General features: G+C 39.1%; 1 protein-coding gene across 3 annotated transcripts in view; it reads right to left on the reverse strand.

Moving 5' to 3' along the window:
• scn5lab (sodium channel, voltage gated, type V-like, alpha b) overlaps positions 1-15,857 on the reverse strand; it is a 719,364-nt gene that overhangs the window by 589,822 nt on the left and 113,685 nt on the right. For all 3 annotated transcript variants that reach the window (XM_039753644.1, XM_039753645.1, XM_039753646.1), the window contains exon 3: positions 3,346-3,464. In XM_039753644.1, the coding sequence (XP_039609578.1) occupies positions 3,346-3,464 (119 nt within the window). The remainder of the gene's footprint in view (positions 1-3,345; positions 3,465-15,857) is intronic.

Below are 15,857 nucleotides of genomic sequence, written 5' to 3' on the forward strand. Positions count from 1 at the left end.
TTGCTGTGCCACACTCTTTACATTTCTTAATAATTAATTTAAATTGACTCCAGGGGATATTGTGACTTTGTCTTGTCTCCATTCTCTGACTTGTGCCTTTTAATTACCTTTTCACATTTTTGCTTGGAGTGTTTTTTTTGTTTTCTCTATGTAGGTTAGGCCATGATACTGACTAAGTTGGATCTTCCAGTTACCTAACGCGCAGTTACACTACAATCAATTAAAACCCCTTAACTATAGGCAGGTGGTCTCTGTTGAAGTAACTGTATCTCTTCTAAAACTAATCGTCTGTACCAGTGATAGATAAATTGTTTCATATTAAAGGAAGTAAATACTCATGTAATCATTTTTTTTTATATTTGTAATTATTTTAGACAACTTTGCAAAGATATGTTTTCACTTTGACACTTTCACTTTGAGTCTTTTTCTCCTGATCAATGTGAAAAAAGAGACAGTAAGTCCATCACAATTCAATGTTACATAACAAGGGGTGAATATTTTTTTACAGGCACTGTATACTTAGTCCTAACTGACATTCCTTTTGTTCAAATCATACATAACACATATTGATTGTCTTTTATTTTTATTACAGCATCTTATTATATTTTCACCTGGATGCCTGCTTGAGGATTGGATTAAGCACAGAAATGTTGGTGTGACATAAGCCCTAAGTGCATACTTATATATCATTAGTAGGTAACATTGACAGAGATGGTATTTCACCACCAAAAGTGCATTTCCCCTACAGAAAGCAAATTTGGATTCTACCAGTTGTTAAGTCCCTCTTGTGGAGAGTTAAAACAAAACAAGACTAACAGACTACAAACATAAAGACACCCTTAGTGTCTACTTAAGTTTTTAAAGTAAAGTGTCAATCATTTAGGTCAGATTAGTGCCTGTTATCTCTATAACCTACAGAATTTATTATGCCCTTTAATGTACTTTAATTAGATTGGTGAAAGGTAGCATGCTGTTATAGCAACATAGAAGGTTACAATGTTTATATAAGAAAAATAATTGTAGAAAGAACCATTGAAAGAGATAGGCACTCACCAAGTGTAACTTAAGTTCACACCTGAATTGCCAATGTTCATTTCCCACCTTCAATACAAGAGTTGCACAAATAAATAAAATACACAGTGGCATTTGCACACTGGCATTGTCCAGATATTAAAATTGTAAATTTGTTCAATAAAGGAAATGATTATGAAGACTGAGAAAAGGACTTCTATTTTAATAGCTACCACAAATTCTAATTAATTACCTGTTTTTAAAATGATAAGTCTAGCCAACTTGACAGAGTTGTATGTTCATTTTTAAAAACCAAATGACTTCACAATCTAATGGTGAAGCTTTAAATACGCTAAACAATTTACTTGGACTATTTAGTATAAATAAAACAATACATTTTGCATATCAATTATATAATTATATATGCAATTTGCATATCAAATTACTAACAGATTGCTTGGTACATCTCCATATTTGGTAAACAAAGGAATATATATTATTAAAGTAGTCAAACATGAAAAGAAATCAAGAAGCACCTCCTCTAGTGATGTAGCACTAAATGGTACTGAAAATATAATGGGCCACCATAACATACTTAAAGGAATACTCCACCCCAAAATGTTTAATATGTTACTTACCCTATGTAGTTTGTAGTGAAGGCTGAGAAAAAAATGTAATCTAATGCATGCATAATGGACATAAAAAAGCTTATGATACAATGCAAGTCAATGGTGACCAATGTTGTACAAAGGAAAAAAATGTGAAAAAGTTCAATGGAAAAAAGAAAAAATCTCACGTTACTCATGAGGCATAATCCACATGTCAGTTATCTAGTTGAATGTTGAAAATGTGCAAAACACATGCTGCTTTCGCAAAAACATTGTTAAATAGAAAAATCACCTTAAGTCTTGGACATACAACAACAACAACATTTATTTATATAGCACATTTTCATACAAACAGTAGCTCAAAGTGCTTTACATATTAAAGAATAGAAAAATGAAAGACACAATTATAAAACAAAATATAAAAAAATACAAGTCCCCTTGGCACTGCCTTTTTGAAATGAAGACCCACGTTTCCCCCCAGTTCATTGCTCAAATGTCTTATCTGGTAACTAACATGTGGCTTATGCAATAGGAGTAACATTAATTTTATTTTCTTTTTTTCACTGATGCTTTTACACTGTTTACCATTGTACAGCATTGATTTACAGTATATCTCCTCTCTGCAGAAGAACACGAGATTAAAGATTTTTCTTGACCACCACAGCAAACTTCATGGAGTAAGTAACATATAAAAATTTAAATATGAAGTATTCCTTTAAGACAGTATTATTATGCATATCCATATATATTAAAGGCAGTACTATTATTTTAGCATATTTGGCAATCACCTTTATGAACATTTACAAAATCATGATACACTAACAATTCCTTAAAAATATTTGTACATTTTTCAAAGGGGACACTGAAAAGACTAAACTGGCATACTTTTGGTATAAATCTATTATCCTATGAACTTGACAAGTTCAAACTGTGGTATATCCATTATTTTCAACACAAGATGCTAAATCCTATTTGCAGTTTTGGCAAGGAGAATGAATGTTTTGAAAATGGATGGACAGATGGACACACATCCACACAATTAATCTCATCGAATGGAATCATGCAATGCTGAAAGGGTGTATTGGAATTGTCACACCCCAATAATAACTCAAGAAACAAGCACAAGGTATTCCTGTTTGCTTCAGAGGCCTTACTCCAATTTAGCAGAACCTTTGAATATCCATGTATTTATTCATCTATATATCCATGTTCTGAACTTCCTTCTCCAAATACAGGTTTGACCAGTTTTCACTGTGTGAGAACAGACTATTCTATTCTTATCATAATTCACACGAAAGGTAGGCTTCCAACCAACTGTATTAGGACCAAGGAGTGGAAGGAAGTGTCTATAACCAAGGAAATCTGTCTTCTCTACAGCAGCTTCAATAAAGTCTGTAGAGTTCCCACATTCAGTCACTGCATATAGAGTTAGAAGAGCCAACTCACACTGTCAGGAATTGAGCACAGCATGAAACAGCACTAACCATTTTAATCTTTATACTCGAGTAATTGGGCATACCACCTTAAACAATTAAACAATACCTGTTTTACTAGTCAAGACTGCAGCATTTTTAGATGTGATTCTGTTTGACAAATTAAAACAGAGGAAAAAAAAGCAGAAATGACAGGAATAAAAACTACTCTAGCATCATTCATGTTCATCGAAAAATACGACAGTCAACACTGAATTTATAATTATGGTCATTTTTCTTATCAAAAAGGATATGAGTGAACTAAAATTCTAATTGCTGCTCTTCTAATAGGATGGAAAGGACTAAATATATACAGTGCAGATGTGGCACTAAATCGGAAGATGGCTTTTCCTTTGTTCAGTACTATGAAAGTCTGTAGAGAGAAAAAAAGACATTTACAAAATTCAATCAGTGTAATCTCTTTCCAAGACATATAACAATTCGTTTTTAGTCTATATTTAAAGTATGCATATCTAATCTATCCATCCATCCATCAATCCCCATATTATGATAGTTTAGGAAATTTAAAGAAACACTGGGAGCAAGGCAGAAACCACATCCCATGTTACACACATATAGTACCTTTCAGTACAATTTAATCTGATTCATAAATTTATCTAAAGGACAGGATAACTTGTGGCTTCACCTTCAGAAAAAGCTGATAAAGATTTAGAAAAAAACAAGTTTTGTCCATGGTACACTGTTTACAATGTACAGTATATATACAATGTGTAATTTTATGGAGAGGTAGCCATTTGGCTATTACATGTATTAATCTTTAAAAGATATCAGAATAAATATAACTGCAATATTTTACATTTTTACTTCAAAATAAATACTGTAACTGTTACAAATAATGGTAGATAAGAAAAAATCAATGAATTCTATACAAATTATACAGCACACTTAGAGGAACGTTTACAACTGATGTGCTAGCAATATCTGGCATCAACATTCAATCACCAGAAAGCACAGATGTGTACAAAAAAGAGCCCCAAATGGACATTTTCTATGTATACTTAAGTTATATGTTACAACAGTACCTTGCCCCCTCTTTTTATTTTTCGTTGTTTTCAACCAATTACTTACCTTTTTCTAGTTAGTATTTATTTATTTACTGTATTTTTCCCCCCTAGACCTTGTTTGAAACTGTGTTCTTCATCTGCAAGTATGGAGGATCATTTTAAATTAGCACTACTAGGTGCTCAGACTGACAGGGTCACAGATAGCAGAGAGGACTCCTTTCTTGTGTTCCACCCTATTCACCCAAATTTTTGGTTATAAGTCTGTCTTTATTCTGCACTTCTCTTCCAGACATATTCTTAAAATTTTATTTTTGGACCTTCAGTTACTTCTCAAGTTTTGGATAGGTTTGCTCTAAGGGTTTAGGTATTTGTTAACATCTGCATTATTCTAAGTGAGATCATTTTTCTTGTTTTTGAGAATTTAATTCTTTATTTCATGCCTTTTCTTTTATTTGTTTGTTGCTGACTTCTTTAAGTTTTCCTTTTCAGTTGAATTAACTCATTAGTGATTTGATTTTTCCTTGGATTGTGTAATTAATTTATTGTTGACTCAATTTAAACATATTTTTGTTGACATTTTGAGTATAGGAAGGTGTTTCTGTTTTGTCCATCCCATTGTGAATTATCATAACAAAATTAAGTCCAACACACTTTCAGCTTGCACCTTCAATAATGATCATTAGAACAATCTGGACGAGAACAGGCCATTCAGCCCAACAAAGCTTGCCAGTCCTATCCACTTAACTCTTCTAAAAAAATATTAAGTTAAGTTTTGAAAGTCTTACTGTCCACCACACTACTTAGTAGCTTATTCCAAGTGTCTGTGGTTCTCTGTATAAAGAAAAACTTCTTAATGTTTGTGAAAAATTTACCAAGTTTCCAAATGTGTCTCCATGTTCTTGATAAACTCTTTTTAAAATAACAGCCTCAATCCACTGTACTAATTTCCTTCATAATTTTAAACACAGTCATGTCACCTTTTAATTTTCTTTTGCTTAACTGAAGAGTATTTTGCTTAACCGAAAAATCTTTCTTCCTAGTTCATCCCCTGTAGCCCTGGAATCAGCCCTTTTTACTTCCTATGTGTAATACTTTACATTTACTGACATTAAATTTCATCTGACACAAATCTGCCCAAGCCTGTATACTGTCCAAGTCCTACTGTAATGATTTAACGGATGGTATTAACTGCAAACTTAACCAGCTTGTTACTTATATTCCTATCTAAATAATTCATATTTATTGAAAACAGCAGTGGCCCTAGCACTGAACCCTGTTGGAACACCACTCTTAACATCACCCTATTCTAATAGGGTTCCTTGCACCATAACCCTCTCTTTCCCTGTGTCCGAGGCAATTCTACACCCATCTACAAACATCAACCTAAACTCCCACTTCTTTTAGTTTTAATGCCCAACCTCTCAAGTGGCACCTTATCAAATGCTTTCTGAAAGTCAAGATAAATAATATTATATGTTCCACTTTGATCATATGCTTTTGTTGCTTCCTCATAGAATTCCATCACGTCAGTAAAACATGACCTCCCTCTTCTGAATGTTCAGAAAAATTCTTGTACTTGCCATCTGCTGCTCAATAATAAATAAATAAATAAATCCTTAATAAATCCTTGCATTCATTTTTCTGTGATGCATGTTAAACATACTGGCCTATTGTTGCTTGGATCTGCCTGGTCAACCTTTTTACATAATGGAATTATATTTGCCATTTCCAGTCCCTTGGAATTTCTCCAGTGCACAGTAACTTCCTAAAAATATGTGTCAAGGGTTTATATATGTACTCGCTAGCCTCCTTAAGAACCCAAGGGTAAATATTATCTGGTCCTGGTGATTTGTTTGATTTCAGCCTATTTACTCTTAGCAGTACTTCTCCTTCTACAATTTATAAATCACTCAGAACGTTCTTAGTATACTCCCATTTACTGCTGGGAGGTTATCCACTTCCTCTCTTGTGAACACCTCAGAAAAATGCTAGTTTAGAGCGTCCGCTGTTTCACTGTTTGTATCTTTTAATACCCCTTTACAATTCCTGATGCACTTCACCTCCTCCATGACTGTTCTTTTACTACAAATATACTGAAAGAATCTCTTAACGTTGTCTTTCGACATATCTGTTATATTCCTCTCCATCTGTCTTTTAGTCTCCCTAATATCCTTCTTAATAGTTGCCCTTATGTTCTCATATGACCTACGATTCACTTTGGAGGTATTAGTCTTAAACATTTTATAAAGCTATTGTTCCTTTTTAGCTTCTTTTTTAATTCCTTGTTAACCCACTGCAGAGTTTTTTTTAATTTCCTACTACTCCCAAATTTATGTATGTACCTGCCCTGCATTACATGTGAAACAAATTTAAACACTGCAAATTGTATTAGGTTATGTTCATTTGACCCTAGTGGTTCAATCACCTATATACCCTTGGTTCTGTCCTGATTATTACAAAATACTAAATACAGACAAGCTTCACCCTATGTTGGTGCTTTAACATACTCTATTAAAAAACAGTCACTGATTACTTCTAAAAACTCCTGCTCTTGTGTTTCACCATTTGCAAGGTTATCCCAGTTAATATTTGGATAGTTACAATCCCCCATGACTATAATATCCTCCTGCAATCTTGCCTTTTTAATATTACTATATGTGCCCTTCTTGGATCGAGGTCTTACAATGGCAGAAGGGCTTGCGCGGTCTACTGATCCTCGAAACTATGTTGTCAGGAGCTACATGCTCCTGGTAGGGCTTCCCAAGGCAAACAGGTCTGAGGAGATCTAGACTAACTCGATCCTGAGACCCCACATGGATTTAAATCAAGGATCGGCATTTCTCTTGCCTGGGAAAGGGTACCCGGGGCCCCACCCTGGAGCCAGGCCTGGGGAAGGGGCTCGCTGGCGAGCACCTGGTGGCTGGACCTTTGACCACGGGGTCCAGCTGAGATCAGCCCAAAGGAGCAACGAGGTTCTGCTCTCATGTGGGCCCACTACCTGCAAGAGAGGCCATGGGGTCGGCTGCAATGTTATATGGATGGTGGCCAAAGGCGGGAACTCTGCCATTCCAACCCTTGGTTGCCGAAACTGGTTCTTGGGACATGGAATGTTACCTCTCTGGCGGGGAAAGAGCCTGAACTGGTGCGAGAGCTTGAGAGGTACCGGGTAGATATAGTCGGGCTCACCTCTACGCATGGTTTGGGCTCTGGAACCATTCATCTTGAGAGAGGCTGGACTTTGTTCCACTCTGGAGATGCTGTGGGTGAAAGGTGTCGGGCAGGTGTGGGCTTGCTTATGGCCCCCCGGCTCGAGGCCTGCACGTTGGGGTTCTCCCCGCTGGATGAAACGGTTGCTTCCCTGTGCCTTCGAGTTGGGGGAAGGACTCTGACTGTTGTTTGCGCTTATGCACCGAACGGCAGTTCAGAGTACCCAGCCTTCTTGGAGTCCCTGGAAGAAGCGATGCGAGGCGCATTTCCTGGGAACTCTATTGTCCTGCTGGGAGACTTAAATGCTCACGTTGGCAACAACAGTGAAACCTGGAGAGGTGTGATTGGGAGGTAAACGGCCTCCCTGATCTAAACTCGAGTGGTGTTCAGTTGTTGGAATTCTGTGCTGGCCATGGATTGTCCATAACGAACACCATGTTTGAGCATAAGGGTGTCATTAAGTGTACTTGCCACCAGGATGCCCGAGGTCGTAGCTCGATGATCAACTTTGTAATCATATCATCGGATCTGCGACGTTATGTCTTGGACACTCAGGTGAAGAGAGGGGCTGAGCTGTCAACTGATCACCACCTGGTGGTAAGTTGGATCAGATGGCGGGAGATGCTGCCGGTCAGACTAGGCAGACCCAAACGTATAATGAGGGTCTGCTGGGAACGTCTGGTGGAGGAACCAGTCAGAAAGATCTTTAACTACCACCTCCGGCAGAACTTCATCCTCATTCCGAAGGAGGTGAAGGATATTGAGTCTGAATGGGCCATGATCCGAGCCTCCATTGTCGAAGCAGCAGAACGGAGCTGTGGCCGCAAGGTTGTCGTGCCTCTTATGCCGGCAATCCATGAACCCAGTGGTGGACACATAAGGTTCGAGAGTCCGTCAAGTTGAAGAAAGAGTCCTATCGGGTCTGGTTGACAAGTGGGATACCAGAGGCAGCTGAGGGGTACCAGCGGGCCAAGCGTGTGGTGGCATCGGCTGTTGCAGTGGCAAAAGCTCGGGCATGGGAGGAGTTTGGGGAAGCCATGGAAAATTACTTTCGGTCGGCACCGAGAAGGTTCTGGCAAACCGTCAGGCGCCTCAGGAAGGTAAAGCGGTGCTCCACCAACACCGTACAGTGGAGATGGGGCCCTGCTGACTTCAGCTGCAGACGTTATTGACGGGTGGAAGGAAAATTTCCATAGCAGGGGCCAAGGTCGCCGAGGTAGTTAAAAAGCTCCGAGGTGGCAGGGCCCCTGGGGTGGACGAGGTTCACCCTGGGTTCCTCAACGCTCTGGATGCTGTGGGGCTGTCCTGGTTGACAAGTCTCTGCAACATCGCATTGACATCGGGGACAGTGCCTCTGGATTGGCAAACCGGGGTGGTGGTCTCCCTTTTTAAGAAGGGTGACCAGAGGATGTTTCTCCAACTAAAGGGGGATCACACTCCTCAGCCTCCTCGGTAAGGTCTATTTGGGGGTGCTGGAGAGGAGAGTTTGGTCGATGGTCGAATCTCGGATTCAAGAGGCCGTGAAACACTGGACCAGCTCTACACCCTGGCCAGGATCATGGAGAGGGCATGGGAGTTTGCCCAACCAGTCCACATGTGTTTTGTGGATTTGGAGAAGGCATTCGACCATATCCCTCAAAGCATCCTGTGGAGTGTGCTCCAGGAGTACAGAGTACAAGGCTCGTTGTTACCAGCCATTCAGTCCCTGTACAGGAGGGGCAGGAGCTTGGTCCACATTGTTGAGGTTGGACTCCACCAGGTCTGCCCTTTGTCACCGATTCTGTTCATAAGTTTTACAAACAGAATTTGTAGGCGCAGCCAAGGAGAGGAGGGGGTTAGTTCGGTGACCTCAGAATCTCACCTCTGCTTTTTTCTCAATTACTCTTTGGGAGCACCATTTGACTACCACATTTACCTGATTCTACATTATGTGATTGTTGCCAATATACAAAATGTAGTTATAATTTGCAATTTTTTTCATAAATAAAAAAAACACAATTTCACTAAACTGAAACATTGAACTTTCTACACTCAGGTCTACTTGCTAGCACACACAGCACCACATTAATAAACAGTTTAATATATTCACAATGCTAGGTCTTGGTTTTAATATTGAAGATATTTTATTTACATCTTCCAAATAAGCAATACTACAAAGGGTGACAGGGGGCACTGTCTCTAACAGTATTGAATCTGTTCCACCTACAGCAAAGAGAAGACACTCAGTAAGAACAAATGACTCTGTCTCTTCTGGTCAGAGCACTATAAAAAAATGGATGCCCCAAACAGAGTTGTCACATTTTGGACCTGAACTGGAATCAGAACACAGCTCCAGGAAAAGACACACTCTACTGATCTTTTAACCACAGAGAGTCACAAAGACTGTTTCTTATTTCTGTTATTTTCTTTGCCTTTTGCAATATTGAGTACCTGTTTTCTTTAATAATATTAGAGTTAGGGCGGCATGGTGGCGCAGTGGGTAGCGCTGCTGCCTCGCAGTTAGGAGTCCTGGTTTCTTTTCCCGGGTCTTCCCTGCATGGAGTTTGCATGTTCTCTCCCCGTGTCTGCGTGGATTTCCTCCGGGCACTACGGTTTCCTACCAATTCTAAATTGTCCCTAGTGTGTGCTTGATGTGTGTTTGTGTATGCAGGCCCTGCGGTGGGCTGGCGCCCTGCCCGGGGTGTGTTTCCTGCCTTGCACCCTGTGTTGGCTGGGATTGGCTCCAGCAGACCCCCGTGACCCTGTAGTTAGGAGATAGCTGGTTGGATAATGGATGGATGGATATTTGAGTTAGGATTAAGCGGATCAACGCAGCTGTCACCCCAACACTTCTTTGATGTTCTCAAGAGTCTTTCCACCTGTTCACAATGTGGTTAACCATAAGCTAGACACACAGAAATAATCCATGGTTATTTAGTTAGACTTTTAAGAGAAGAAAAAAATACAATCTAGAGCACATATGTTTTGAACAGAAAAGTAACAAGTAAGTAGTTAAAAAAAAAAAAACTCCATACTCCGCAAAGATACTGGGTGGCAAAGATTTTAAAACCATGATCCTGAAGCTGCAAGTCAGTAGTGCTAGCCATATAAAGAAATCTATGCAAATACAGTATGTATGTACAGTATGTACTGTATATAGGTGCACTCTATGTGTATTTAGACAAAAATGTCAAAATTGCTATTTGTACTGTATTTTGTTCTAGTACTTGGTTGGAAAAATGGATGAGCTAAAAACAGAAATACATATTTTATAATAATACATCTTTATATGTATTACTAGCAAAATACCCGCGCTTCGCAGCGGAGAAGTAGTGTGTTAAAGAAGCAATGAAAAAGAAAAGGAAACATTTTGAAAATAACGTAACCTGATTGTCAATGTAATTGTTTTGTCACTGTTGTGAGTGATGAGTGTTGTTGTCATATATATATATATATATATACAGTGGTGTGAAAAACTATTTGCCCCCTTCCTGATTTCTTATTCTTTTGCATGTTTGTCACACAAAATGTTTCTGATCATCAAACACATTTAACCATTAGTCAAATATAACACAAGTAAACACAAAATGCAGTTTTTAAATGATGGTTTTTATTATTTAGGGAGAAAAAAAATCCAAACCTACATGGCCCTGTGTGAAAATGTAATTGCCCCTTGTTAAAAAACAACCTAACTGTGGTGTATCACACCTGAGTTCAATTTCCGTAGCCACCCCCAGGCCTGATTACTGCCACACCTGTTTCAATCAAGAAATCACTTAAATAGGAGCTGCCTGACACAGAGAAGTAGACCAAAAGCACCTCAAAAGCTAGACATCATGCCAAGATCCAAAGAAATTCAGGAACAAATGAGAACAGAAGTAATTGAGATCTATCAGTCTGGTAAAGGTTATAAAGCCATTTCTAAAGCTTTGGGACTCCAGTGAACCACAGTGAGCACCATTATCCACTAATGGCAAAAAAATGGAACAGTGGTGAACCTTCCCAGGAGTGGCCGGCCGACCAAAATTACCCCAAGAGCGCAGAGACGACTCATCCGAGAGGTCACAAAAGACCCCAGGACAACGTCTAAAGAACTGCAGGCCTCACTTGCCTCAATTAAGGTCAGTGTTCACGACTCCACCATAAGAAAGAGACTGGGCAAAACGGCCTGCATGGCAGATTTCCAAGACGCAAACCGCTGTTAAGCAAAAAGAACATTAGGGCTCGTCTCAATTTTGCTAAGAAACATCTCAAGGATTGCCAAGACTTTTGGGAAAATACCTTGTGGACTGATGAGACAAAAGTTGAACTTTTTGGAAGGCAAATGTCCCGTTACATCTGGCGTAAAAGGAACACAGCATTTCAGAAAAAGAACATCATACCAACAGTAAAATATGGTGGTGGTAGTGTGATGGTCTGGGGTTGTTTTGCTGCTTCAGGACCTGGAAGGCTTGCTGTGATAGATGGAACCATGAATTCTACTGTCTACCAAAAATCCTGAAGGAGAATGTCCGCCATCTGTTCGTCAACTCAAGCTGAAGCGATCTTGGGTGCTGCAACAGGACAATGACCCAAAACACACCAGCAAATCCACCTCTGAATGGCTGAAGAAAAACAAAATGAAGACTTTGGAGTGGCCTAGTCAAAGTGCTGACCTGAATCCAATTGAGATGCTATGACATGACCTTAAAAAGGCGGTTCATGCTAGAAAACCCTCAAATAAAGCTGAATTACAACAATTCTGCAAAGATGAGTGGGCCAAAATTCCTCCAGAGTGCTGTAAAAGACTCATTGCAAGTTATCGCAAATGCTTGATTGCAGTTATTGCTGCTAAGGGTGGCCCAACCAGTTATTAGGTTCAGGGGGCAATTACTTTGTCACACAGGGCCATGTAGGTTTGTTTTTTTTTTCTCCCTAAATAATAAAAACCATCATTTAAAAACTGCATTTTGTGTTTACTTGTGTTATATTTGACTAATGGTTAAATGTGTTTGATGATCAGAAACATTTTGTGTGACAAACATGCAAAAGAATAAGAAATCAGGAAGGGGCAAATAGTTTTTCACACCTCTGTATATATATATATATATATATATATATTTTACACACACACACATAAACATATATATATATACATATCTATACATATACACATATATACATACATATATATATATCTACATATATACACACACATATATACACACACATACATACATACACACACAAATACATATATATATATACATACATACACACACACATATATAAACATATATATATACATATACATACATATCTACATATATACACACACAGCTATTTCGTATCAGTGCAATACGCTGTTTGTTAAAACGGTTGACTCCTGCTCTTACGTGCAATAACAAATCAAATCATTCAGTTGTCTTTGCTCATATGTCATTTTAGAGCTGGACGCCTGGCATCTTTTTTTGGCCACAAGTTCGTTTATGTTTCGTGTGAGGTTCTGTGTTGTGGAGATTCTCAGGATGGATTGCAGGTGCTCATCAGTGAGGCGACTCCTGTGTGCTGTTTTGTTAGTCTTTATCACTGAGAAGAGCTTCTCACACAGATATGTGCTACCAAACATGCACAAGGTTCGAGCCGCATGTAGATGGACTTTTTTTGTTCTTCAAAGTCACCAAAGCGCCGTGCAAACTCAGTGCGCAAAACTCTAGCTTCGCAATAACTTGCAGCATCATAAGGTAGACTTGATTAACGCGGTAAGTGTTCGGCAAGGCAGCTGAAGCGCTGCATTATGGGATCTGTAGTTTATTGTGTTACCAGCGCTTCATATACCCGGGCCATTAATAACAATAATACAGTATATAAAATGATCTCGGGCGGATATAATTACACGCGGGCGGATGTGGCCCGCCCCTTGAGTTTGACACATATGGACTAAATAGAACTTGAAAAGATATATTTTTTCAAATGTGATCGCGCAATTCAGATAGAGTTGACGCGACTACAGCCTGCATGCCTCAATGAGTCATCCTCCCCTCGCTCTTACTTTTTTACCGTTCATCTAATGAATACACTGAGTATGGCTTTACCAAAACAATCATTGATGGCGAATAAAGTATCCATTATTCGAGTATGTAGATCGGGATATATATATACATATATATATACCCGCGTATCGCAGCAGAGAATTAGTGTGTTAAAAAAGCTAGAAAAAGAAAAGGGAACATTTTAAAAATAACGTAACATGACTGTCAATATACAGTATTTGTTTTGTGAGTGTTACTGAGTGTTGCTGTCATCAGGGATTTAATTATCATTATTTCTTTCAATCAGGTTCGTATTTGTAGGATGTGTTGTGTTCAAGTTACATTCTGTGTTTGTCAATAGTTGTAAAGATGACAGGTTTCATTCATCGATTCGTTTCTTACTGCATCAATAAACAGCTCGTCTTCTTCTTTATCTGAGACCTGACACACTGCATGCACGGGTTTTTTTTACACTGTCTTCCTTTAGCGGGACATTGACTTTTTCCAACGTGTGCTTTGTTTCCGCAGTAGCTGCATTTATGAATATGCTTGTAAGTATCAGACGCTTCATATTTTTTGCTGCCTTTTCAATTGTTTAATTCGGTTTTTGTTCAGCGCTCTTTGGAACTGTTGCTTTTTATCTGTGCACTGCGTCAGTTCACGTGAGCCGCTCGGTGTACATGCATCGAAGTTTCCCAGCTGTGCTGGTGCCATCTCGTGCTATGTCCATGGCTGTATTTAATGTTACCTTAGTCCTGGCACTTAAAACTTTCTCTCGCAGTTTCGCTGAGTTTGTGTCAAACACCAACCTGACCATCTCATCTTCCTCTCCATAAGCACAGTCCTTCACCCGTGAATATTTACCCGTGGCAGTTTGCTATTGGATTGCCGCTGACGGACGGCCTTATATGGGCAGGCACTAAATTACAAACGCCAGCGGCAGCCTGTCTATGAACTTAATTTAAAGTGTAGGTTTACATCGTGCTTTGTTTCCGAAGTAGCAGAACTCATGAATATGGTTGTATATGTCACTCGCTCGCTTCTTATTGTTTCGCTGCCTTTTCAATTATATAATGCATGTTTTCTTCAGCGCTTTTTTGAGGTCTTCCTGGTTTTCTATGTACTGCGTGATTACGTGGGAGGCGTGATGATGTCACACGAAACTCCGCCCCACGGCGTTGAAGCTCATCTCCATTACAGTAAATGGAGAAAAACTGCTTCCAGTTATGACCATTACGCGTAGAATTTCGATATAAAACCTGCCCAACTTTTGTAAGGAAGCTGTAAGGAATGAACCTGCCAAATTTCAGCCTTCCACCCACACGGGAAGTTGGAGAATTAGTGATGAGTCAGTGAGTGAGTGAGTCAGTGAGTGAGTGAGGGCTTTGCCTTTTATTAGTATAGATTTAACACCCCATGTGTGTTGAGACAATTGGCTGCCATTTGTTTCTCAGGTGTTTGAGATCATGCTCACACGTAAGTATAGGAAATGTGGAGTATTAGAATGAGTCTTGCTATTCTATTTACTGTCTATCTTTCAAGTCTTTATACCTAAGCAGAAACTGCACATGACAGAAAAGCAATGCGAGGAAAATTTTTGTCTAAATAATAGCACAAGGAACTGAAACAATAAAATTAAAATATCAAGAAAAATCTATAAGCCGCTGGTGTCCTAAGCAATCTGCAATGATCATGCTGGGCAAGGAAAACAACTGTTCATGACTATAGAAAAGTAAATAAACCTAAAACAGCTATCACCAGAATCATCACCAACCTCCACTTTATTGGGTTGAAGGTCTAACAATTTACAGCTTCAAAAAAATAAAGACTAGGTTACAATTAGGGATGCAACATTCATATTTAATTTTAAGCCCCATTCTTGCTTCGCTCGCCAACCCCTAATCCCCCCACTCCCCCCCGACAACACTACGCGCATTTGTGAAGAGGGGAGCTGAGCGCACCCCAAGGAGATGCGTCAACCCCTCCAAAACCACTCTTAAGCAGTGATACATTTGGAAACAAATAAAAGTTGTTTTTTGTTACCTCCTCTATGCTTGATCAGCTGCTGGCTTGCTGCTGCTGCCATGCCGCGTGATCTGCATATCGTGCGGCACTTCAAACGTTTAAAAGCCTGTACAGCAGCCGCCCTTTTCTCTCTCTTCTCCCCCAGACATCCTCAAACACTATTTGACCTCTTTTCACTGTTCCGTTATATCACCAAGTAATATTTACCGTTTGTTTGCTATAATGCGATCTTTACTCTAATTTTTTTGACTTTCAAATTTTCCAACTTTCAGTATCTCTAACTTGCGCTGCATGTGTATCACAGGACATGCTTCCAAAGGTTGTAAGTATGACGTGACTTGTCTGACTCGCTGGACGTGAAAGTGTCTCTCTGTCTCTCTTTAAAAGATCTCTCTTCCAAAGATTTAAAAGTGTATTACAGTTTGAATAATCAAAAAGTAATTAACAAGTTCAAAATGTCTGTAGTTAGTATTTTTATTGTTCAAGTATACTATATAACAGCTGTAGTAAGATAATGCT

The sequence above is a fragment of the Polypterus senegalus genome, chromosome 5 (assembly GCF_016835505.1).
Source record: "Polypterus senegalus isolate Bchr_013 chromosome 5, ASM1683550v1, whole genome shotgun sequence".
NCBI classification, from domain to species: Eukaryota; Metazoa; Chordata; class Cladistia; order Polypteriformes; family Polypteridae; genus Polypterus; species Polypterus senegalus.